We start from the raw sequence: 21,921 nt of genomic DNA on the forward strand, positions 1-21,921 counted from the left end.
CACAAAACTGATTTCAATAACCCTAAAACAATAACAAAGCCATCAAATTCAAAATATAAATAATTGCATACTTTGTTAATCTGCTTATCTATGACACTGGCATTTTCAATTAGCAGATAAAATTTTATTATAACAAGGCTAACAACACACATGGTTTCTCTAGAAAGGGCCCCCAAATAAATGTAAATTATATTTTAAAACACTGAGTCTTACATTAAGTACTACTTTTTAAGTACAAACTTATTTTTTAAATACAAACTTATTTTTTAAATATTTTCAAAAAAATCAAGAGTTTGACCCTACTGAGACATTTTAAATTATACCTTCCATACAAAGGCAATAAACAGCATAGGTAACTTAATTTTACATATTTTCCTAACTTATTTAGCCAAGAAAATAAAACAAACCAAATTTAGCTGACATACAATTACATAAATTTAGTAAAACAACTATTTTCTTAGAAATTATGATCCTCTGAAGCTTGACATTTTACAGTTCAATTACAATCACATAATTTCAGCATTTAAAGTAGTAAAAAGTTAAATTACTACTATTCAATTCTTGTATTCATTTAACCTATAAAGTCATGAGAATTAGTATGGAATTATTGCTCTGACTGAAATACTATCTCCTCTCTATTCCTTTAGACTACTTTTGTGACTAGTAAATATGTGCAAGTAATAACACCACGTCAATTTGCTATTCTCTAAAATAATACTGTTCTTATATGACAAGTCCAAACTAGACAAAAAACGTATTTTCTCTTTCCCATAATGCACAGATGGCATGAGCCAACTCTTAACCCCTTGTTGGAAAGGAAAAGCCTATTGGCTCATCTAGTTTTATAGAGGAACAGTTGTGATTCCTGCAGCCCTTTATCACCAAATCTCCTCCAGAACCCAAGAGCATATCTATAACAAGTCCAATGATTTTTTTGGGGGGAGGGTATGCAGTTTTTACTATCTTAAGACAATCTGAAGATCAATCAAAGAGCCACAAAATAATCAACCTACTCTAGCCTATATTACAGTCTTACCTCACTTATCCAGGAGTCGAGATTTCAAAAAATCTCCTAAAATAGGAAGCATGAAAAACAAAAAGTTGTTCATTACTCAAAACAAGGATGTTGATTGAAAAAAAAGTGCACAACCTATAAGTTGAGAATTATGTTTTTTTCGGTGGACCTACTGAGGACTGAAGTCCAGGATACAGCCTCTCAGCTATCTCCAAGGAACTACTGTGAAGAGTCAGATGACCAAAACAAGGATATGGAATAGGACTAAGGTGCCAGGTGAAGACTTCAAAGACTTGATAAAATGTCTCTCTTCTCATTATAGATCAAAGTTATTTTCATCATTGCCTTGGCATTTCCTCTTTATTCTGAAACTGCTTTTGCATCTTCAGGAGACACATGCAAAATGCCAGACTGTAATGTATACACAGAGCAATTACATTTTTGCACCAGAGAAATGGATCCAATCTTACAACCAATGGCCAAACTTATTCCAATAAATGCATTTTCCACAATGAAAAGCTAGAAAATAGTGGAAAATTTGAAATTTAGTCATTATGGTAGTTGCTGGCTCTGCCTCAGCTACATAGGAATATATGACTTTTACTGCAACCCTATTTTGCCATGGATTCTACAACCAATTAGAGCCTTCTCAATCAGGGCTTTAAATTCCTAGATGAAAAGACAAAGCCTTGTATGTCACACAAGATGGAATACAGAATGATGAAGAATTTTTCCAACTCTAAGTACCTGCAAATGAAAGATTTTTATTTTCTATGTTCAATTATTCAATGACAGTTGAAAACCTATCTTCATTGTGTGTTTGATAATAGAAAACCTGATGCAACTTATGATCATAAACATTTCAATCAATAAAATGTTAAATAGTAAAAAAACAAACAAAAAAACCCTCGTTTTGAGTAATGAACAAATATAAAAAAGCCATTTACTTTTGCTCAAAGGAAATCACTTTTTTAATTAATTAATTTTTTTTATTGGGGTATAGTTGTTTTACAATGTTGTGCTAGTTTCTACTGTACAGTGAAGTGAAATAGTGCTCCCTGTGCTATACAGCAGGTTCGCATTAGAAAATCACTCTTGAGCCATTACTCAAGAATCTAAAGATCAGAACTGTGGGTAAGAAAAGGTTTAAATTTTTACTTAAGTGGTTATCTGTTTGTTCCAGAAAACCTCGCTTAAATTCTTCTCTGTCTACTGTAAATTAAAAACGTTTAGAAGCTAGATGGGAGAGAACGGAAAGGGAGAAAGCTGCTCAACACACTGAATACATATGGATTATTAACATGGGGACTGACACAAAAGATATGTGAAAAGTAGACAAATATAGGGCTTCCCTGGTGGCACAGTGGTTGAGAGTCCGCCTGACGATGCAGGGGACACGGGTTCGTGCCCCGGTCCGGGAAGATCCCACACGCCGCAGAGCGGCGAGGCCCGGCCCGTGCTCCCCAACGGGAGAGCCAACAACAAAATGAGGGCCCCGCATCCCGAAAAAAAAAAAAAAAAAAAAAGTAGACAAATATAAAAGGACTACCTAGGCTACGTCATTAAGAGTAAGGGCTAGGGCTTCCCTGGTGGCACAGTGGTAAAGAATCCACCTGCCAATGTAGGGGACACAGGTTTGAGCCTTGGTCCGGGAAGATCCCACATGCCGCAGAGCAAGTAAGCCCGTGCACCACAACTACTGAGCCTGAGCTCTAGAACCCACGAGCCAGAACTACTGAGCCCATGTGCTACAACTACTGAAGCCCACGCACCTAGAGCCCATGCTCAACAAAAGAAGCCACCGCAATGAGAAGCCCGCGCACCGCAACGAAGACTAGCCTCTGCTAGCCGCAACTAGAGAAAGCCCGCGCGCAGCAACAATGACCCAAGCACAGCCATAAATAAATAAATAAATAAATAAATTTATTTCAAAAAAAAAAAGGAGTAACGACTATATTCCCTTACCCATATCTGGATCCCTGAGAGTAGCACCATATTACAGCAACATACAATAAATGAACGTTCACAATCTCTCAGTAATTAGGAAAAGGTTAGCATGCTAAGAATAGTGTTTTTTAAAACGTGAAGTACTTCATAACTAGAAAAATCTTCAATAAAGTTGCATTTTGAATGTTTCTGGTCTTTAATGGTTTAAAAGTTGCTTAAAGAGCAAACTGGTTTATAAAGAGGTACCAAGAATGGGTTTCTAACTAAAAATAGAACCACCATACGACCCAGCAATCCCACTACTGGGCATACATACAGAGTGAAGTAAGTCAGAAAGAGAAATACAAATACCGTATGCTAACATATATATATGGAATCTAAAAAAAAACATGGTTCTGAAGAACCTAGGGGCAGGACATGAATAAAGACGCAGACGTAGAGAATGGACTTGACACGGGGAGGGGGAAGGGGAAGCTGGGACTAAGTGAGAGGATGGACATATATACACTACCAAATGTAAAACAGATAGCTAGTGTGAAGCAGCTGCATAGCACAGGGAAAGCAGCTCGGTGCTTTGTGTCCACCTAGAAGGGTGGGATAGGGAGGGTGGAAGGGAGATGCAAGAGGGAGGAGATATGGGGATATATGTATACATACAGCTGATTCACTCTGTTATAAAGCACAAACTAACACACCACTGTAAAGCAATTATACTCCAATAAAGATGTTAAAAAAAAAAAAGAATGGGTTTCTAATGACATAATTCGTCATTGGAAAATTTATATCGAGGTAAGAAAAGCACAGAAAGTCTAAGATATATGGTTATGCAAAATTGTAACACCAAAGGGAAAAAAAAAAGCAAAGGAACTGTTACAGATATGCTCTTGGGTTCTAGAAGAGATTTGGCAATACAGGGATAACAAGAACCAAAACTGTGCCTCCATCTTAAATAAACCAATAGGCTTTCCCTCCCAAAAGTCTCTCCAAAAAGCTTCATTTCCTTAAACTTCCATGTCTCCTCAAGGAAGTTTAACTTCAGGGATATCTAAGCAAGTTTTACATATTTTCAAAGGGGACCCAAATTCTCACAAAATCTTGTTTTTGTCTCAAATTCTGTACAGGAAAAATTTCCTTACATTCCACTAATTCTGTATAGGAAATTCTAATCCTTCACTAAGTATGTACAATATTATTAATACTGGATGCTGCTATTATAACTTCATTTTGAGTAACTTTCAATGTAATTTATTTACTTATATAAATTGATTCTAAAATTACATGTGCAATTTTTATAAACACATAACAACAGCAATGTAAATGTTTAAAAAATTCAAAAATGGTATTTCTCCAACAAATGTAAAACATTTGAAAAACTTAATTTCTTAAAACAATTGTTTTTGGTGAGCTAACTTTGAACCTCTGCTTAATAGAAAAAAATTACTTTTAACTAGCTGCTAGATATTCATTCAGATATCGTCAACATTTTTTTCTTTTCAGTACCTAACACAGTTAATGATGGGTTAAATAACCTTGAAAACTAGATAACAAAATATAAACTAGCTTTATTTAATTCTCCAAGCTCAGGTCACACACAAAAGCACTTAGGATCAAACATAAATGACATCACAAGGGAGTTAGTAGAAGCCAATACACATGTGCAGACCCACCTCTCACAATGTGAGTTCAAGACTGAACAATCAAAGTCCTCCAGATCATAGCTATACATTTGCCATGGTTTCACAGCACTGATCTTAAAATTATTTTGTGTATGTTCTATTAACTCAATGTCAGTGCTGCTCTTGTGATATTCAAGAAAACTCAACGAAAGTAATTCAATACTAAGGAATAAGATTTTTGGCAGGTAGAGTTGAGTGAGCTCTGGAGGGCCCAAACCATTATCTCAGACTTTTTTGGCCCACCCTCCCCACGCCATAAACCAATTTGTGCCCATATTCCCCCCACTGGGAAAGCATGTTATAGGGTAGGGGGAAGAAAAAGGATCAAAACCTTTCGGTAAATACAAGGAACAGAAATTAAACTTATGATTTTAAACAGGATATAGTTTTACTTTATGCAGTAAGTACCTTTTGTCATCTATGATGGTTTTATTCATTTGTTTGCTTGCTTAAATCCAGTGGAAAACTTTCTTGAACGAGAAATCACATTCCTTGAAGATACTGCAAAAGTGAGGAGTTATTACTAAGCATCTATGCATCATCTCCAACAAAGAGAAAATTCAAGGGTTAAGAGCAAAAAGGGAACTTCCCTGGTGGTCCACTGGTTAATACTCCACCTCCGCTCCCAACTGGGGAACTAAGATCCCACATGCTGCATGGCGAGACCAAATAAAAAAAGCAAAGAGGGATTTTGTTGGGTAGAAGTGAGGCGAGGGGAGAAAAAAAGTGAGCTGGTTAATTTGCAGCCTTATTCTAATTTTAAATATAAAGAGAGCATAATATTTTGATCTAGTTATTGCTCCAAGATATTTTGATATTACGACTTAAAAGTTACTTGCTCCCATCTACTTGTTATTTAGTGAGCCAGTTTGCTTTCACAGCTTCTCCCACCTCCAAATTTATATCAGACAGATATCTAGTTTCTTAACTGCTACTAATTATAAAAGAATCCCATGATAAAGTTCTCACGTCACATTTAACTGTCAAGTTTTTATCTCCCTGAGGAAAGAACATGACTGATCAACTGCCACAAAAGAAACTGAAGGAGATTTTGGGGAGTATATTCATAGAGGTACTCAAATATAATTAAAAAGGAAAACTTCCCCACGCAAAGAAGGCATTTTTACTATTTCCCAACGTTGCACAGACATCTTCCTTTGCCATTACATTCTCATTCAAACAACTCTAGAACCAGATTATAAAAGTCTGCTATAACTATACAAGTCAGATCAGGTTCCAACCAAAACTTAACAGTACCTAATAAAAACTCCATCAAGTAGCCCAAAACACAGAATTAGTTCTACATCAACACTAACAGAAATCTTAATACATACACAATAGAAACCAAACATACCTTGCAAAATAAAACATGGAAAAATACCCTCAACTCACATATCAGTGAACACTCACTTCTGTTAAACATTTAGTAACAAAATATATCCAGCAAGATCTGTCTTCATCACTCCCACATTAGAATCTATAGAATAACTCTGATAGCTCATATTCTGATCTAGTTTGATCACCTAAAGGCCTAAGAATCCATATTTATCCATGACTATCAGGGTATTTATAAAATATATTTGTTTTGGATTAAAATGAATGTTATATTATTTCTACATCTTTTCTTTCTGTAGCCTGGGGCAAAGCTTTTCAGGAAAAAAAAAAAAACGGAAAACCTTTTACATGAACCCTGACACCTTGTATATACGTTAAGAAGAAAAGAAATCACGGTTGAAAAGTGAATTTTTTTGAAGTTTGGGGACAGGGTAGATACAGGAGGATATATTGTCTTTCAAGTATAAAGTGTACAAGCTGCTAAACATAGTTTACTTCTTTACAGGATCATTTAAGATGAACATGCAATACTTATTAATGTTTATTTGGGGGACAAGAGGAAAATGAAAGCAAAGTTTTATAAAGATTAATTCAAGTGAACATATTTACAATGGAACTAGAATTCCTTGTCTCCCTGGCTAAATAAAAGCCGTCATCTACTGCACCAGTGTGTATTTTCAGGCAAATACAGAAGCAAAACTCATTAGCTCTTTAAAAAATACACACATTTAATGTTGGTCTGTTTTAATCTAAGTAAAGCAATTCCAAAAATACAAACTGAACATCAGAGCCATGTGAACCACCATGATAAAATAAAACAGACATTCACAAAAATTACGTCTAAAGACAGTTCAGCTTAATAAATCATCTTCCAAGTATGCTAAAGAAAGAATTACTAAAAATACTGCTGGTGTTCAGTTAGAATTAAAGGACTTTGGGAAAAATGAAATAATATGATACACGTGGAGTGAATAAGGTTACACGGGATTTACATTTTCCATTACCCCTAGATATAAACAAACATTCAAAATCAACACAAACTCTGTGTGTTATTCAAAATATTGCAGCTGCAGGAAAGGCAACTTTAAATTAATAGCTAGGGGAAAATCAAGTTTTGGTGGAGGTAAACAGAAGTGACAGTTCTTAATTTGCACTTTTGTAAAGCTCATTTATACCTGGCCAACCAGGAACCAAATGCAGGACTACGAAGTTCTCTGCTTCTTTTGGCTATAATGTGACAAGAAAAGGTCATCTTTTGAAGATGTTTAAAGAAATAAAGCAACTTTCTTATAAACAGTCAAATAATCAATCAATGGAATAAATAAGTACTAACCCCCATTTTTAACCGCTCTGTAATCACTACACTTTACATATTTTTCATTTTGGTGGCAAATTCTCCAATTTTTAGGCTAAAATCCACCAATCACTTTTAAGAGTAAAATGAATAGCCACCAAAATAAGAATATTCTTCTGTTTACTCTTTGGCTAAAAAAGAAAACAAACAAAACAAAACAAAAAGAAACAGAAGACAGCTCTAACACTGGTGCTAAAAGAAACTTTTTCTTTTTTTTAACACATGTAAAATAAAGTTATCAATTTAAATCTTGGTACGCTGTATAAAAACAAGAGGTAATGTTGTAATAAAACAGCAGTTGCCTCTGCAGGCAACATACTGTTTGTTAACCCTGTGCAATAAAATACTTTGTTCACACTACACTTATTCAACATGACTAACAATTACTACAGACATTTCAGGAATCTTCACGGGACTCCTATAGACTTACTGTTAAAACTGAGAGACATTTACAATCATAATGTGCCATGAAAACTTGAAAACGTTACTTCTAGTAGGAGATAATATTCATACTATTTGAATTTGTTTTAGGTACTGAACAGCTGAGTTACAAGGACTGAAAGTGAAAAGCATTCGAAAAAGCCCATGAACACTGTTGTTCACACCCTTCTTCAGAACACACTAAACTTGTTTGACACATTTCTCTTCATACATAGCAAGCAACAGCACCCAATAAAAGCCTGAGAAGAAATGCTGCTGTGTAAATACTGCAACTATTCCTGAAAAAAGAATTATGGGATATATACTCCAAAGCTGCCCATTCCCATAATTTGTATTGCATAGGTCACATAATCAATCACACACATATATATACACACGTGTGTATATATATGCACATGCAAAGAATATATTAAGACGACAATGAAGTCTAGTCACAGAGCAATTTACAGGCTCAATATATTTTTTACACTTTGAAAGAAAATTTCAATATTTTACAGTCTTTTAGTAGGCATTATATACACTGCACTTTATGAATTCTAAAAGGTATTGAAATAAATTTTTTCCAACATTTTGGTAACAAAACAGACAATGTTTCTCCAAATACTTGTGCTATCTATCTACATGATAAGTTTGCTCTGATAACCACTAACCACAAAAACTGACTCAATGGAATAATCAGAAAAATTATCTAACACCATGCATCGGTTTGAATCATTTTTAATATCCTATCCTAGAAACATTCTACAAATCTTAAGATTTAAAAAATTAAGTCTCTGTTCTGATTTTTAAAAGATATCTTTTTATGACAATATCCATAACATTGACAAGTACATGTTAAGGCTAGTATTATCTCCTTATGTGATTTTTTTTTTTTAACCTTTTTTTTTTTTTTTTAAGAAAGATAGTAAAAGCCAGACTCCTTTAGGGCTTTGAACTGTACCTACAGAAAATGAGAGTGCAGTGAACATAATGTTCAGTCCTACAGTCAGGATGCAGTTGCTCCTTCCCATTCCACAAGATACTGCACCTTTCCATCAAGTGTCACCCGACGAGCCAATACTCGGTATTTTTCACCACATGCTATTCTACCTGCAGCACCAAAATAACTGGTAATGGAGTTTTTTAGGTGATTGAGTTGTAACTCCTGATCTGCTAAGTTATTCAAAATCTCTGTGTTGAGTTCATCAAATTGGTAATCTTCCTTGCCTTCATCATCCTTTACAATTTCTGAGTTCTGAGTCTGGAGTGCTCTTCTTGGAAGACGACCCCTTCTCCTCCGTAAATGTGGTATTGCAGCAGGCCAAGATCTTCCTGTACGAGTTCTTTTTCTGGAGTCAGATAATCTATAGAACAAAAAAGGCCACAATTGTCTACCCTTGCTGACATAAAAATCAGCCAAATCAAAACAACAAATGCTATATAAAATGGATTATCACTCGCCTTCATTAAATTCAATCACCTTCTTGAGGCTGACCTTTGAAGAGCTTTTCTTCCTTAACTATGTACTATTAAGCTTAAAAGAATCAGAGGAAATTTTTGATTTATGAGGCCAATGAGGCAAATTCTTACCAAGAGGATTTGTAAGTCAGGTCTTGTCAACGTTTTTATCATTAAAAAGAAGACAGTTCATTCATTCATTCATTCAATGCAAGAAACATTTAATAAGCACCTACTACATACAAGACACCTTTCCATGTGCTTAAACAGATGGCAGAACTAGTATAAAGATTCTCTTCGTTACTAATTCTAGGCCTACTGTTAAGTAAGAAATAAGCCTAAACTAGATGTCAGGGTACCTTTGATCTAGCTCAATATGATATCGGCCAAATTTAAATCTCTTACCCTCTGTGTTCTCTTAAGTGAAGGGGCTGAACTAGACAATCTTTGAGTTCAGAAATATAATGATTTTATAAAACAAAGTCAAAATATAGCATAACAGCTAAATTCAAAGATTTTATAATCTTACTGCCAAAGTTAAAATCCCAGCTCTGTATACTTGCTAATAAATATGCCATCTTGGGATTGTTACAAAAACCTTCTAAGTCTCAGTTTTCTTATCTATAAAATGGGAACAACTCAGAAGATTGTTTTAAGAATTAAATAAGACGATGTACAAAAAAAAAAGACGTATGTAAGCTTAACACAATGCTTGGCAAGAGGCAAAAAAAAAAAAGCTCACATTATTATTATTCACAATTCATTTTAAAATGAGTTACATTTTAAGCCTTTAAATACTTAGAATTTTATATGATTTACAAGAGCAGTTTTTGAATTGTGAACAAAAATTAAACAAGAGGAAGTATAAAACCTAGAAGCTCATAGCTCTGGCCTCAAGTAAACTAAACTTTTCTTACCTGATACATCAGACTTCAGGAAAAAGTTGCCCTTCTGAAGAGATAGGTTAAATAAAATATTAGAGGGGAAGTCTACTATTGATAAAAATCCTGAGTTTAAAATCCTTTTATTAATAAAAGGATTTGTGTTCCTGTCCAACTTATTAAAAAACAAAATCCACACTTGTATATTAGAAGCATAAAAAGGTCTCACAGAAAACAGCACACCTATAAACACCAGAATACCTCCTCTCTGTGTACATAGCAAAATTCCTGACAAATGTGAAAATTTTAATGTCTGTGCTGTGAAAAGCAAAAATATTCAGATGAATATTAACAACCTAAGGAATCAACATATAGATTGCTTCTCAAAAGCTGAAAGACAAACTTGTATCACTTCCAATTGCTAAAAATTTATTTAATCACCACTTTACAAAGAAAAAGTCTAGAGGAAAATTAGTCAAGAATAAGAACATAAAATATCTACCCATAATGCCTGGAAATACTAGACGAGGTAGTTTCTTTTGCACTGGAAGCACCCGTGAAATCCACATCTGAGGTATTGGATGAATGTGCAGTTCCCTCAGTTCTCCTGAGACAAAAGAATTTAAATGGTATAACGACTATATTACATAACAGTAGAAATACTAACTTCCCCCCCAAAAGAAAATTCCTAAGGTAGGAGAAAATAACTTTCTATTTACCCTATAGAACAAGGTAAATCCAAAGTAGGATTCTCTGAAATTGATTCCTTATCCTAGAAAATAGAAAAACACACTTAAAGCATGGTTTCTAAAGTAAAGATATTAGTTTCTCAGTAATTTCAAGCAGACTTCCTCTCTGAGAACATATGCCAACATATCCTCTTACCAAAGGTGGCTCAGCAGTCTTCTGAATCATTTTTCTAGTATATGGGCCAGGTGGACGACCTACAGACTTTTTCTTTCCTTTTTTTTCTATGCCATTGCTTACTTCCCTGAAACATAAAACCATTTATGTATTTAACCTCTGCACAAAGAAAACAAAAAGACAATGGACAATACACACTATCATAGCTCTACTTATGTAATAATTAGATTATACTTATATTTTTACATTAATGGTAATAAAACAACAAAGTTAAGTTAAATCTACAAGTTTAGTCAAGTTCATAGATAATACACTCTAGTTTAAATATTTCTTAAGAGATATTTACATATAAAAGGTTTAAGAAAAAAGTTCTCTAATACGATTCTGAAAAATACATACCACCTAAAATTTTTTTTTTAAAACATAAAACAAAACAAAAAAATACTACTATATTAGATAGACGATTCAAAAACTTCTTAAAGTTCAATTATTTCATTTAGGTTGTTACTATGTAGGTACTTGGGGGATGTTTCAAGAATTTACTATACTAAAAGTGATTACGAATTTAGTAGTTAACCTCATGGAGCCAAGAAGTAGCTATGTTAAAATACAGTAGGTATAAACAGGGACATCCTGTGGGTTCCTAAATGATGCTAATCAGAAAGAGAATGAAGCCCGGGGTGGGAGAATGTAAAGGAAGAAGGAATCCTTCATACTGGGCAGGGGAGTCAGTCAAGGACAAAATTAGAAAGATCAAGAAAACCATTTTTGAGACACAAAGGCAAATATCAAGCAATAGGAAGGGGAAAAAAGCAATAGGCCAAGAACATCTCTAATTAATAGAAGGGAAGAATGGCAAATACCAATACACAGAACATCCATTTCATTTATTCAACAAACATCTCCATATAAAGGGGATACTAACAATAGGAATACAAAGACATTCCCTGTGCTAAGGTGTTCACAATATAGTTTGAAGGTGACAAATGTGTATACAAGCAGGATAATAAAATGGTTTAAGTGCTGTAAGAACATTATCCAGGAACATTCAATTTAAAAACAAGGTAAAAGAACAATATTACATAATAGGCTAGAAAGAGGTGACTGGAGAAAACTAGGAAAGACTATCCCTCCACACACCAAACTAAGGTTGGGGAAAATAAAGGTGGAAATACAAGGAAGGAGAAAGTAAAGAAGCTAGAGGAACAAAGCATAACTAGAACTATAATCAAAAGTTTCAAGGATAAGATAGATGGGGTATACATTTTTGTTTTTGTTTTTTGGAAAGATGATCAACATTTATAAAGGACCCCTGGACTAAAGAAAGTACACTTTAGTCCAATTCATACATAGGTCCCAGAAGGAACTGAGAATACCTTTAGAGAAAGTTGAACCATTACCTGGTGGCATCAAATGAAAACCTTATAGCTACCACAGACAAAGTGTCCTATCAAAATCATGATAGGAATGAGAAAGATTGTGGAATCTTTTTTCTAATTCATAATATAAGCAATTGTTAGCAAAAGATTAATGATAAAATTTGAAAGTGATAGGAGTATTCTTTCCTTCAGAAAAAACAAACCCTTAAAGTAGTATCTACATTATTACCAACTCAAATGGATATAAAGCACTGTCAACCCTCTGTAATTACATTTTCTCATTCTCCAAGATGATTATCTCATATCTTATATTTGCTCCTTAAATTTCCCTCTCAGCTCTTTCCCTCATCATTTCATTGAGAAAACAGAAGTTACCAAGCAATAACTTTAGTCATCTTCCAAATGCTAAATCTAAAACAGAACCAGCATTTGTATCCACCTTTTCCTTTTTCACCCCATTTCAACAAAAGGGTGTAAGTCCTCCTATCAAAGGCTACTCCCACATTTAGGCGCTAAATCCTGTCCCTTTTGGCTTCTCAAAGACTTTACAATATCTTCGGTTTCCTCCCCTCTCTCCTATACCACTCTCTTCTCCACTGACACACAAAAAAACAAGTTACAATTATCTTCTATCTATTAAAAAATAAATCAATTGATTCAGCTTCCATTCCCTTTACAGTACAGTAAAACTACTTCTGAGAGCTGATGATACATACCCTTTTCCACTTTCTTCCTTCTCTTTCAGAATTTTTAAGATTATTTCCTTTTTTCCCCTTTTCCTTTATTATCATCATCATCATCATTTTGAATCCGCCCATGTCTCTTATTGTAGAAAAAGCCCAGTTTTGACACATAAATTGGGCAGTGCTGTATTCGATCACACTGACCCACTCCCATCTGACTTCTATCTTTACCACTCAAGCAGAATTGTTGTTGTCAAGGTCACTAATAACAGAATGTTATCTAATCCTATGAACATTTTTCTCTCATCTTAACCTGCCTCTCCGCAACATTCAGTACTGTTTAATACACCCACATCTTTCTTGAAATACTCTCCTTCACTTGGTTTTCATGACATCAAACTTTCCTGGTTTCCTCCTATTTCACTGATTGTTTTCTGTTAGTCTCCTTCATTTATTTCACTTCTTCCAAAACTCTAAACGATATCAGGACATTATTCTGGGCCACATTCTCTTCTCTTCCCCTCTCTCTCTAGGTAATTTCATCCATTCTCATGGCTTTATAAATCAGCTTCAAAATTTATTATCATGTGTCCTGACCTCTCCTGAGCTCCTGATTTAAACACCCAACTGCCTGTATCTAACATCATCACCACTTAGATATTCCTCATAAGAATCTCAAACTCAATGAGTATGAAACAGAAGAATGCTTTATTCACCTTGCCAAAATCTGTTCTTCCAGATCTTGGTAAGTTACCACCATCCACTAGTTGCTCAAGCCAGATATCTGGGCATTGTGTAACTTCATTTCTCCCTTCCTTTCAGGAATTTAATTCATTAGCAAAGCCAGCAAATTCTGCCTCCAGTGGAGATCTTGAATCTATTTTCTGTTTGACTGCTACCATCTACACCTACATAAGCAACCATTATTTATCTCTCACCTAGAAAAGTGAATGAGTCCATTTTTTCTTGCTTCTATTCTTATCTCTATTGATATCTGTTTTCCAAACAGCACCCAAAGAAGTATTTTTAAAGGATAATTCAATCTGCATACATCTTTAAATAGCTTCCCATTATTCTCAGAAAACAACCCAAACTCCTTGAGACCTACAAAACTCTATATGACAAAGCCCTACCCAACGTTTCTAGCACCTGATGCTATTCTCTAGCCCTCATTCACACCTCAGTAGCCTTCTGTGAGTTCCTAGAACATGCCTCACAGCTTCACACTTACTTTTGCTACCTGAAATATTCTCCCCTTTGTTCTTCACATTGTTAGGTCATTCTCATTCTTTAAGTTTCAGCTTAAATAGGCCTTCGTTAAGCCTCCTTCTTAAAGTAGACCCCTACATCTCTATCCAACCCAGTACAGTCTAAATCTGTTTGCTGTTTCCTAAATGGTATTAGCATGATCTGTAATTATTTTACTTGTTTATCACCTTTCTTCCCCACTATAATGTAAACCCCATCAGGGCAGAAAGAAAGTCTCATTTGTTATTATATCTCCAGCACTTAGACAGTAAGGTGCTTGATAAATGGAATGAATGAACAAACAAATGAGAAATGAACAAACAAATGAACAGGCCAGTACTTAAGCTGTTTGCTAACAAAATCAATAGGGCCTATTCATGGAAAGCCTTAGATCTAAACATAAATAAACATCTAGCATTAACTCTTTGTACCTTGTCCAAGCAAGAAATTATAAACAGGAAAACAAATCAGGGTCACTGCCACTTGTACTTTCAAATATACTAATGAGACTAAATAACACACATTTTTAGTTATAAATAAGCTAAAGAGAAAAAGTAAGCCACAGATCAACTTTTACCTTGAATCAGATATAGGTTTGGATGCCTTTCTGCCTTTAATTTTAAATTCATGGGAAGTTCCTTCAGGTTCTTTCTCTGCTTTGAAAGCCACATTTGGTGGCACAGGAGGAACACGAATTCGCAACCCAAACAAATGCTTCTTCTTCTTTATTTCTTTCCCAGACATAAACCTAAATTTTTAAAAAAATTAACTAAAAATTTAAAAACTGAACACATATACATGGCAGACCCTAAGTTATAACTTGCAGATATAAAGCCTTTACACATGAAATTCCACCCAATACTAGAAAAACTGACTTTCTGCCCCTTGCTTTCTTTGATTCTTATCTGCCCCAGAGCCAGTCCATAGTAGGATATGATGGGGGAGTAGGGAGAGAGGAATAGTATCAGAAAGGAGAAGAACACATGTCCACTTTTTTTTTTTAAATGTGGCATCTAACTTTTTAAAGGAAGAACAAAGAATAGAGAGTGGTGTCTTTTTAGTTCCAATATGTTTTTCCATATTTTTAGTGTCATCTGTCAAAAACATCTCAAACAAGATTTAGGAAAAGAATAATTCTATTTCAGAGTGGATCTGTGAGGAGAGAAACCCTGGCCAGAAAGTAATCGGTGAAAGCATTGGAAAAGAAAATAGGAGACCAATCCTAGAGACCCAGAAAATAAAAGGAGTGTCTAGTATGTCAGATCTGGAATTGGAAATAACCTGGAGCAGAGAAATGACATTTCAGTGTGGACCTGAGTTCCTGAAGAATATGCTCCTTAATCCTTTCCCAAAGTCCTTAGGGTCCTTATTCTAAAACACCCTCTTAGCTCTACTAGAGCATTCCTGGCCATAAAAACCACTACCAAGTGCTTACATTGTTCTTCCACTTTTATATAGGTTTGAGAAAGGGGAGTTCCCATTTCTACCGTAACAGGAACAAATGTATTTCAAGCACACTAAGTTGGATTACAGAATTCATTGTCCCATAAAGTATTTTTATGGTACTGTAACTGCTCGTGGCTTTTTGAGCTGGCCTAAAGATCTAGCCACTTGTAACATTTTTTAAAGAGGAAATGTTGCTAAGTTCAAAAAAAGCAACTTGCTACAAACAAAAATGTTATAATTCAATAGTTGGTTGGAACCAGCATATACATTTTAAAAATTATTTCTATTGCATTTTGAAAAATTTTTAAGAGACATACATATGCTGGTTTTAAAAAAAGGGAAAGATCTATACAAGAATGTATCAAACAATGTAACTTAATTATCAAAAACTTAGATCAAAAATTAATACTATTTATCAAAATACTATTAATTATCAAAAACTAATACTACTATTCTCTAAATGATGGCAATAACTAAACTTAAAACCACAGAAGATCTCAATCATTTAAAAACCCACATTCTCTATACTATATCCCCCTATCTTTTGCATATTCCTACCAGCTAGCAAGATTTTATTTTACTTTCAGTAGATTAAATTAGAAAAACAAGTCATTATTGAGTATGCTTTTTCAACTGAACTGACCAAATTCCCCTGAGACACTGATAATGCCTCCCATCCACCATTCCCAGAGGACTGATCTTCCCTTCTCCAGCCTTTGAGAATCACTGCTTTACTCTGACTGAAAGAGAAGAGGACATTAAAAGGTTTAAAATGGTATGTACTAACTCTATAATCAATCCTACAATTCTTAATGCCATTATTCCTTATACTTCCTAAATATCTCCCTTATAGGGATACATAAAATAAATCAACTTACATGGTCTTGTAATCATTTAATGCCTCCAGAACATGCTCATATCTTTCAGATTTTGGTGTGTCTGCCAGCTGTGAAGTAACAAGAAACAATTTAATGTACTATAATTTCATCAATTAGTAATACACAGGTGCTAGATAGAGGCAATGCAATACAGAAAAAAAGTGTACTGACTAGTAGTCAGATCTAAATTCTAATTCCAGGTCCTCACTGACCAGCTCTGTGACCTAAGGCCATTTAACCTCTCAAGGCTTGTTTTCTCACCTATAAAAAAGGGAGTATAAATCCTTCACTAGTTTCTTTACTAATACTTGTATAGGTCAAATGATATGCCTGCAAGAACTATAAACTGTAAAATACAGTTAAAAATGGGATTTTATTATTAGTTATCATTAAATTTATTTTAATTCTATAACCTGGGAAAGTAATAATACATTAGAATTACTTTGATATCAACCATAAAAGTTTCTAATAAATATTAACAGGAAAGAATATAAAAAGTAAGGAGAAACATGCCATTTTATTTCCCAATACTTCTAATACTAACACAAACCAATAATCTCTATAATTTTAAAAAATAATGTAAACTTGGGGATTTTATTTTCATAATAATTATAGACTTTGGTTAGCCCTAAACCTCAAAATGGCTCAGTAATTTTTTTTATCATCACATACCATTTTAAAATCTAAACGTTCAATTCTAGAAAATATTCTATTTTGTTCCAGAAAGTTTCTTTCAGAGTCATTTCTGCCTTTTCTTCAAAGTTTAAAGACTAGGGCCCGGGCTTCCCTGGTGGCACAGTGGTTGAGAGTCTGCCTGCCGATGCAGCCGACACGGGTTCGTGCCCTGGTCCGGGAGGATCCCACATGCCGCGGAGCGGCTGGGCCCGTGAGCCACGGCCGCTGAGCCTGCGCGTCCGGAACCTGTGCTCCGCAACGGGCGAGGCCACAGCAGTGAGAGGCCCGCGTACCGCAAAAAAAAAAAATAGACTACAACAGAAAAACAAGTTATAAAAGACCATCCTCAAAGCTACAAAAACTAAAACAAACAAACAAAAAACTTCCAAAATATCACCACTGACTTTCAAAATTACTAATAGTAATTTTCTTTACCAGCTGAAACTCCCAAAGCTCAGAACTTCTTCAAGTAAAAAGAACAAACAAATGTGTCAAATAAAATATTAGAAGTAGAAGAGACTCATAAAGTCATCTACTTTTATTTTACAGATTAGTCAACAGATGTAAAGGTTAAATTGCTTAAATTCACACTGCTGGTTAGCTAGAGAGCTAGAACATGAACCCAAGTGACAATTAAGTACATTCATTCAACATTCACTGAGAGCCCGTTCTCAGTGTATTGGGTACTTCTAAAAAAAAAAAAAAAAGGAAAAGGTAAAGGAAAGGAAAGGAAGGAAGCTGGTTTGGTGCTCATTCCTCTTAACCCTACCACACCTTCCTATTGTAATTTCTGAAGTGTCCAGTGATAGAAAATTTCTATTAAAGAAGAAATAATGGACTCAGGTTTTACAGTCAGAAAGAGACCAAGATGTCCATCTAATTCAAGTTTTCATTAATACTTCAAACTCTTTTATAGTACTGAGTGATGCAACCTTGGTTTAAATAGTACCACTAATGAAACCTAATGAAGGAGCCCATTCCATGGGTGAACAAAACGTTCCTTCCTGGATTCCCTTTTTTATAAGACAGTTCTTCAAATATATGACAATAGCTATCATGGCTAAGTATAAGATTAGATTAAAGTTTTTAAGCAGCCCCATCACATGATTATTTCATATTAAGCTTGGCTAAATAATTCCATCCTCTTTCTGGTCCCCCACTGCCACCTCAACTCTAAAATCTTATTAGATGAACTGCTATCAAGCCAAGTATCCCCCATCATAAAAAAGGAAAAGGTAAAGGAAAGGAAAGGAAGGAAGCTGGTTTGGTGCTCATTCCTCTTAACCCTACCACACCTTCCTATTGTAATTTCTGAAGTGTCCAGTGATAGAAAATTTCTATTAAAGAAGAAATAATGGACTCAGGTTTTACAGTCAGAAAGAGACCAAGATGTCCATCTAATTCAAGTTTTCATTAATACTTCAAACTCTTTTATAGTACTGAGTGATGCAACCTTGGTTTAAATAGTACCACTAATGAAACCTAATGAAGGAGCCCATTCCATGGGTGAACAAAACGTTCCTTCCTGGATTCCCTTTTTTATAAGACAGTTCTTCAAATATATGACAATAGCTATCATGGCTAAGTATAAGATTAGATTAAAGTTTTTAAGCAGCCCCATCACATGATTATTTCATATTAAGCTTGGCTAAATAATTCCATCCTCTTTCTGGTCCCCCACTGCCACCTCTACTCTAAAATCTTATTAGATGAACTGCTATCAAGCCAAGTATCCCCCATCATACGCTGCTTCTTCCATACTATTGTTTGCATATTTAAGCCTAAAAGCAAAATTTTACAACTGTTGTTAATTTGATTTTGTTTTCAGCTCAGTGTTTGAGATGGTCTTTTCTCTTGATTTTGTCATCCTTCTTGAAGATAGAGACAAAAACAGAACCCTGTGGCTCTCCATTAGAATCTCCCTCAAGAATATTTCCAAGCCATTGACTGCTTTTGTTACTATTACTCAATTAGTTACAAATCCTTTTAATATTTATTTTAACCAGTTCACATTTCGATATCTTATGTGAAACTGAGTTATACTATGTCTACACCACGTACATTAGCATTTGACGTAACAGTGTTGCTAATCATATCAAAAAAGAAACCAGGGTATTTAACATGGTTTATTCTAATAAATTAATGGCATTTTTTTCTTATTGCTTTTTAAATCTTCACAAGCCATATGTATGAAAAATCTGCTCTACAATTTTGCTGACATTCAGCAACAGTTTCTAATTTCTCAAATCCACTCCTTTTTACTTTTTGAAAATCACAATGAACTATCATTTTTTTCCTGTTTTTTTTTTGGTTTGTTTGTTTGTTTGTTTTTTGCGGTACGCGGGCCTCTCACTATTGTGGCTTCTCCCGTTGCGGAGCGCAGGCTCAGCGGCCATGATGGCTCACGGGCCCAGCCGCTCCGCGGCATGTGGGATCTTCCCGGACCGGAGCACGAACCCGTGTCCCCTGCATCGGCAGGCGGACTCTCAACCACTGCGCCACCAGGGAAGCCCTATCTTTTTTCTTTTGGTACTTATTCTCTGTGGGTTCCCAGAAATTTTATCTGTAAGTTGCTTCCGCACTCCAGGACTGCTCTGCATAGGACTGTTTATTTCAACTCGCATAATGCGGTTAAGGGTTCCCTTTCTGTATTTTGAAAACAGAGAATGCAAATATTATAATGTAAATCAAATAAGCTGTATTAGAAGAGCACCATGTTCTAGATCGTCCATCTGACCATGAGGTTTATAATATATATTTTCAACAGAATAATCATTTTTGTTCCTCCCTCTACAGACACTAATCTCACACTGTTTTCACTTTCAGGGTTGTATATTTCTGTACAGATATACATGCTATTATGTATAGTTAAAATTCTTCCCTTCAATAAAATACATGCCTCAATTACCAATATTTAATTCCACACCACCAAGGCTTAAGTATGCCAAACAGCTTAAGTAATTTGTTTACCAACATATACACTGCATGCTAATATACAACGCAAGGCCCCAAGTACTGCTTTTAACTAGATTTCTTATAATTTTCACCTAAAAGTATTACACCACCTCTACTATACTACATTTTCTCTAGTCAAAACATTGTTTCTGCCACAGTATTTCACTTGAATTTTATCTATGCTTTTCTCCCTACATCCTTCAAGTGAGGCAGCACTCAACACACTGCTCTCCTATCAACCTTTAGGTGTCTAAAATTTAAGACCACAGTTAATAGAAAAGTGGGTTGTCCTTACAGAACTGAAATTTCAAATCACATTAGGAAGCAAAGACAAATGATAATAGGCAGATTCTAAAAAGAATTAATATCTCATTGTAACTCCCAAAAGCAATCTGATACAACCTCATTCTAAACACCTTATTGTATATAAAAACCTTAAGCAACTTTTATTTGGGGTGTCAAATGTTATATTACATATTTTTACTATCTCAAAGAAAATAATTCAAAACACAGCAGTTTCTCAAATAGCTATACTCAGTCTATATGATAATCATTAAGGCACCAAGTCTCAAAGACGTTTAACAAGATCACATAAGGAAATGATATAAAATAATCACTATTCTAATATGTTCTAATAATCCTAAAAATAATCAAGAAAGAACAAAATATATGATACATAAATGTTAAATTTGCCTTTCAGTATGTAAGGATTTAAAGTTGACCCCTGAACAACAGGGGTTTGAACTGCATTAGTCCACTTATGTACAAATTTTTTTCACTAAATACATACTACAGTACTATACCGCAGTTGGTTGAATCTGCAGGCGCATAACTGCAGACAGAGCAGGGCGCAGAGAGGGTGAGTGCCCCTAACCCCGTGTTCTTCAAGAGTCAACTGTACTCTCTAAAATGTACTCTAAAATATACTCTGTAAAATTCTAGAGCAAACGTCTTTGTCATACAATCTATAGCATGTATAGTAAGAACTGATGCTAAAAATGACTTGAGTGTTCCAAGGTACTCAATTAACCAATACAAGCATACATCCTTTCATTTACCTCACTTTATTGTGCATCACAGATACTGTGTTTTTTACAAATTGAAGGTTGTGGCAACCCTGCCTCAAGCAAGTCTATCAGCTCCATTTTTGCAACAGTATTATTTTTAAATTAAGGTATGTACATTGCTTTTTAAAGACATAATGCTATTGTGCACAACAGACTACAATGTAGTGCAAGTATAACTTTTATATGCACTGGGAAACCAAAAAATTCGTGATTCTCTTTATTGTGATATTCGTTTTATTGCAGCATCCTGGAACTGAAACCGCAGTATCTCTGAGGTATGCCTGTAATATACTGAGCATACAGCAATCCTCATGTTTTGAAAGTACAGTTGGCTCTCAGTATCCCCGGGTTCCAACTGCAGAAAATCAATCAGATATTAAGGGCCAACTGTACTACATCATTTTGTATAAAGGACTTGAGCATCCTCAGATTTCGGTATCTGAAGGGGGTCCTGGAACTAATTCCCTATGAATATAAAGGGATAACTGTAATTAATGTTATTTTATAAAAAGATTTTGAATACAAATATAAACAAAAAGAAAATTTTATTAACCTAATTTTGAGTTAGTGACAAAATTCAATTTGCAATTCAATTTCAGGTAACCAAAGATTTACTACTTTAATAATCTGGAATAATACA

At 34.7% G+C, this 21,921-nt stretch overlaps 1 protein-coding gene across 5 annotated transcripts in view; it reads right to left on the reverse strand.

Moving 5' to 3' along the window:
• Positions 1–4,368: 4,368 nt before the first annotated feature.
• MTF2 (metal response element binding transcription factor 2) overlaps positions 4,369–21,921 on the reverse strand; it is a 92,523-nt gene continuing 74,970 nt past the window's right edge. For 3 of the 5 annotated variants that reach the window (XM_007110719.2, XM_055084458.1, XM_007110720.3), the window contains 6 exons: positions 16,585–16,652; positions 14,838–15,008; positions 10,972–11,077; positions 10,806–10,858; positions 10,589–10,693; positions 8,472–9,111 (listed from right to left, as the gene is read on the reverse strand). In XM_007110719.2, the coding sequence (XP_007110781.1) occupies positions 8,754–9,111; positions 10,589–10,693; positions 10,806–10,858; positions 10,972–11,077; positions 14,838–15,008; positions 16,585–16,652 (861 nt within the window). In that variant the 3' untranslated portion in view covers positions 8,472–8,753. Of the gene's footprint in view, positions 5,140–8,471; positions 9,112–9,208; positions 9,282–10,588; positions 10,694–10,805; positions 10,859–10,971; positions 11,078–14,837; positions 15,009–16,584; positions 16,653–21,921 lie in introns of those variants that run through there. The other 2 variants (XM_055084459.1, XR_003679566.2) reach the window with 2 other exon arrangements.

The sequence above is a fragment of the Physeter macrocephalus genome, chromosome 4, assembly GCF_002837175.3.
Source record: "Physeter macrocephalus isolate SW-GA chromosome 4, ASM283717v5, whole genome shotgun sequence".
NCBI classification, from domain to species: domain Eukaryota; kingdom Metazoa; phylum Chordata; class Mammalia; order Artiodactyla; family Physeteridae; genus Physeter; species Physeter macrocephalus.